General features: G+C 41.0%; 1 protein-coding gene across 1 annotated transcript; it reads right to left on the bottom strand.

Annotated features, from left to right (window-relative positions):
• Positions 1-1,422: 1,422 nt before the first annotated feature.
• On the bottom strand, positions 1,423-2,364 carry LOC136610111 (olfactory receptor 2C3-like). Its single transcript, XM_066589373.1, has one exon. The coding sequence runs from the start codon at positions 2,362-2,364 to the stop codon at positions 1,423-1,425; it is 942 nt and encodes a 313-aa protein (XP_066445470.1).
• Positions 2,365-3,097: the final 733 nt, after the last annotated feature.

Genomic DNA, 3,097 nt, shown 5'->3' with positions numbered 1-3,097 from the left:
ACTTTGAGCGGGCAAAAAAAGAAATTTAAACAGTGTATACTGTTGTTGGATAGCGTAGATTGACAGCACCCACACACGGGTATATAGCGTACGCTTTGAGAGGGCAGAAAAAAATGTAAACAGCATATACTGTTGTTAGATAGCGTAGATTGACAGGATGCACACAGGGGTATATAACGTATGCTTAAAGACCCCAAAAAAGTAAAAAATGAAAAATGAAAGGAGTTTTGTTACTTCCTATCTAGTCTCTGTACACTACTAGCAATATACTGCATAAAACCGGTAACAGTATGCAGTATACAGCCAGGATGCTTGAGAAAAAATGTGTGCGCACTACTGCTCCCAGCCAGCTAAACTGCTGATGCACACAATGAGAGGAGTTGTAGTCCTAGAAAGGACTGTTGGGTTCTGGGAACAAGGATCCCTGCCTAACCGCAACCTCTACCCTACACTATCGCTTTCCCTGAATAGCAGCAGGTCTGTCCCTCAGCTAATGCTGCATGCGTGTAAGGCGAGCCTCAGGTGACCAGAGTTTTTGTACTCGGAGGTCGCCTGATCAGGCCAGCCAGTCACTGCTATAGATGTGCACAGGGTTGGCATGTCACAGCAGGAAGTGCCAAAGCCTTCCCTGCATGTTTATTGGCTAAAAAATGGCGCTAAACATGTAGGGAGGAGAAGAGGAAATTTTCTCGAGCACCACGTGGTGCTCGCTCGAGTAATAAGCACCTTCGAGTATGCTACTGCTCGAACGAGCATCAAGCTCGGACGAGCATGCTCACTCATCTCTAGTTAGCATTCTTGCTTTTACCATGTAGAAATGCATAGTTGACTACACTTTTCTATGCAAAGGCATCCAGTATAAAATGTACCTTTTTATATGGAAGCCTATGAGCAACTTAGAGTATGTCACTATATACATATGTGAAAGCCTTACCATCCGATCAGGGGCGTAACTAAATGCTCAGGGGCCCTGATGCAAAAGGTGAGCTGGGGCCCCAGCCTCTATCTGTATCTGTACCCGTACCCATACCCATACCTAAACCATGCTGCACAGAGGCATAACTTGAAGCTTCTGGGCCCCAATGCAAAACCTGTAACAGAGCCCCCAACTATAATGCTTTATTCATAGTGCTGAGCTCCTTATATGAAGAAGAGAGGCCTTATGGGCCCCCTAAGGCTCCTGGGCCCGGGTGCAACCGCATCCCCTGCACCCTCTATAGTTACGCCCCTGCATCCGACCTATACTGTACATCTGTATATAGTCCTGATGTACAGTATACATTTAACAGAAGGAGCAAGCCAACAACAGGGGACCTTCCCTGACACTAACAAGGTCTTTTCTTGTCCTAAACAATGTACCTTGTGAAAATATTAGGAAAGTCTTCAAGACAAGAAACATTGTTTGTAGAATCAATGTTTATATCATTTTTCAGATACAAATGTTTTCCTTCTGATGTCCACAAATGCTCCCATAACATCCTTGTTCCTCAAAGTGTATATCAAAGGATTCAGCATTGGGGTTATAACACTATAGAACAAAGTAGCCATTTTATCTTGGCTCTTTACATGGGCCGATCCAGGTCTCATATACATGAAAATAATGGCACCATAAAAGAGGGATACAACTATAATGTGTGAAGCACAGGTGGAGAAGGCCTTCCTCCGCCCCACAGATGTGCTGATCTTCAGTATGCTGGAAATGATATAACCATATGTAATGAGGATGAGGAAGAATGGACCCATCACCACCAACATAGCAAAGAAGAATATAACAGTCTTATTAAGAGATGTATCCGCACAGGCTAGCTCCAGGACTGATGGGATCTCACAGAAAAAGTGATTTATTACATTTGGACCACAAAATGGCAACTGCAATGCAAGGACTGTGTGAACAACAGAGTTTATTATGCCTCCAGCCCAGGAACAAGTTGCCATCTTAATGCACAAGACAGGATGCATAATAGTAGTGTAGTGTAATGGACTACATATAGCCACATACCGGTCGTAGGCCATTGATAACAATAGGTAGCACTCTGTCCCTCCTAGCATGAGAGGGATGAACATCTGAGTGACACAACCATGAAAAGATATGTTTCTTCTTACTGACAAAAAGTTAATGAGCATATTTGGGACAATACTTGATGTGTACCAGATGTCCAAAAATGACAGATTGCTCAAGAAGAAATACATAGGGGTGTGAAGCCGGGAGCTTATTCTACTGAGAATAATAATAATAATGTTACCAGTTAGTGATACAATGTACAAAGATAAAAATACAGGAAATAACACTATCTGAATATTCTTCTGGCTGGTCAGCCCAAGAAGAATGAATTCTTCAACCGTTGTGTATTTGGACAAGTTCATTCCAATGCCAGAATTGTGTAGAATCATAATCTTCCAATTCCCAATATGTAAAAACTCATCAGCCTCCTATAAAAAAAACCAAAAAGGGTTATTTGAATGATAAACCAAATCTACAATGCATCTTCTGACCCATTGATGATTTTTTACATTTTCTTATGTGGTGCAAAAAAAAAATCATGTTGTTTACCCATCATTCTGTAGTCAATACCCCATAATGGCAAAGTAAGAACAGAATGTTAGAAATCTTTGTACATTTCAAAAAATAAAAACTAATATTTTGCATTGATATAAGTATTTAGACTGTTTGGTATGATACTTGAGATTTAGCTCTGGGAGATTCCCATTTCTCTTATTCATCTTAGAGATGTTTTTACTCCTTGATTAGAGCCACCTATGGTAAATTCAGTTGATTGGAAATAATTTTAAAATACAAACCCCTGTCTATATAAAGTCTCACAGCCCACAATGCATATTAGAGCCAAAAGCAAGCCTAGAGGAAGAAAGAACTTCCTAAGCTCCGAGACAGGATTGTGTGGAGGCACAGATCTGGAAAAGGCTATAAAAGTGTCTGCTGCACTGTAAGTTTCCAAGAGCACAGTTGGCTCCATAATTCTTAAATTGAAGAAGTTTAGAACTAAGACTCTTGCAAAACTGGCCAACCCTCTTAACTAAGTAATTAAGGAAGAAGGGCCTTAGTAGGAGAGGTAACCAAAAACCAATGGTCAATCTTCCC

Source organism: Eleutherodactylus coqui, chromosome 2 (genome assembly GCF_035609145.1).
Source record: "Eleutherodactylus coqui strain aEleCoq1 chromosome 2, aEleCoq1.hap1, whole genome shotgun sequence".
Classification (NCBI taxonomy): domain Eukaryota; kingdom Metazoa; phylum Chordata; class Amphibia; order Anura; family Eleutherodactylidae; genus Eleutherodactylus; species Eleutherodactylus coqui.
This window is presented reverse-complemented; position numbering and strand designations above follow the sequence as displayed.

Coding starts and splice junctions, on each gene's coding strand:
- LOC136610111 (XM_066589373.1), bottom strand. CDS start 2,364: ATGAACTTGTCCAAATACACAACGGTTGAAGAATTCATTCTTCTTGGG.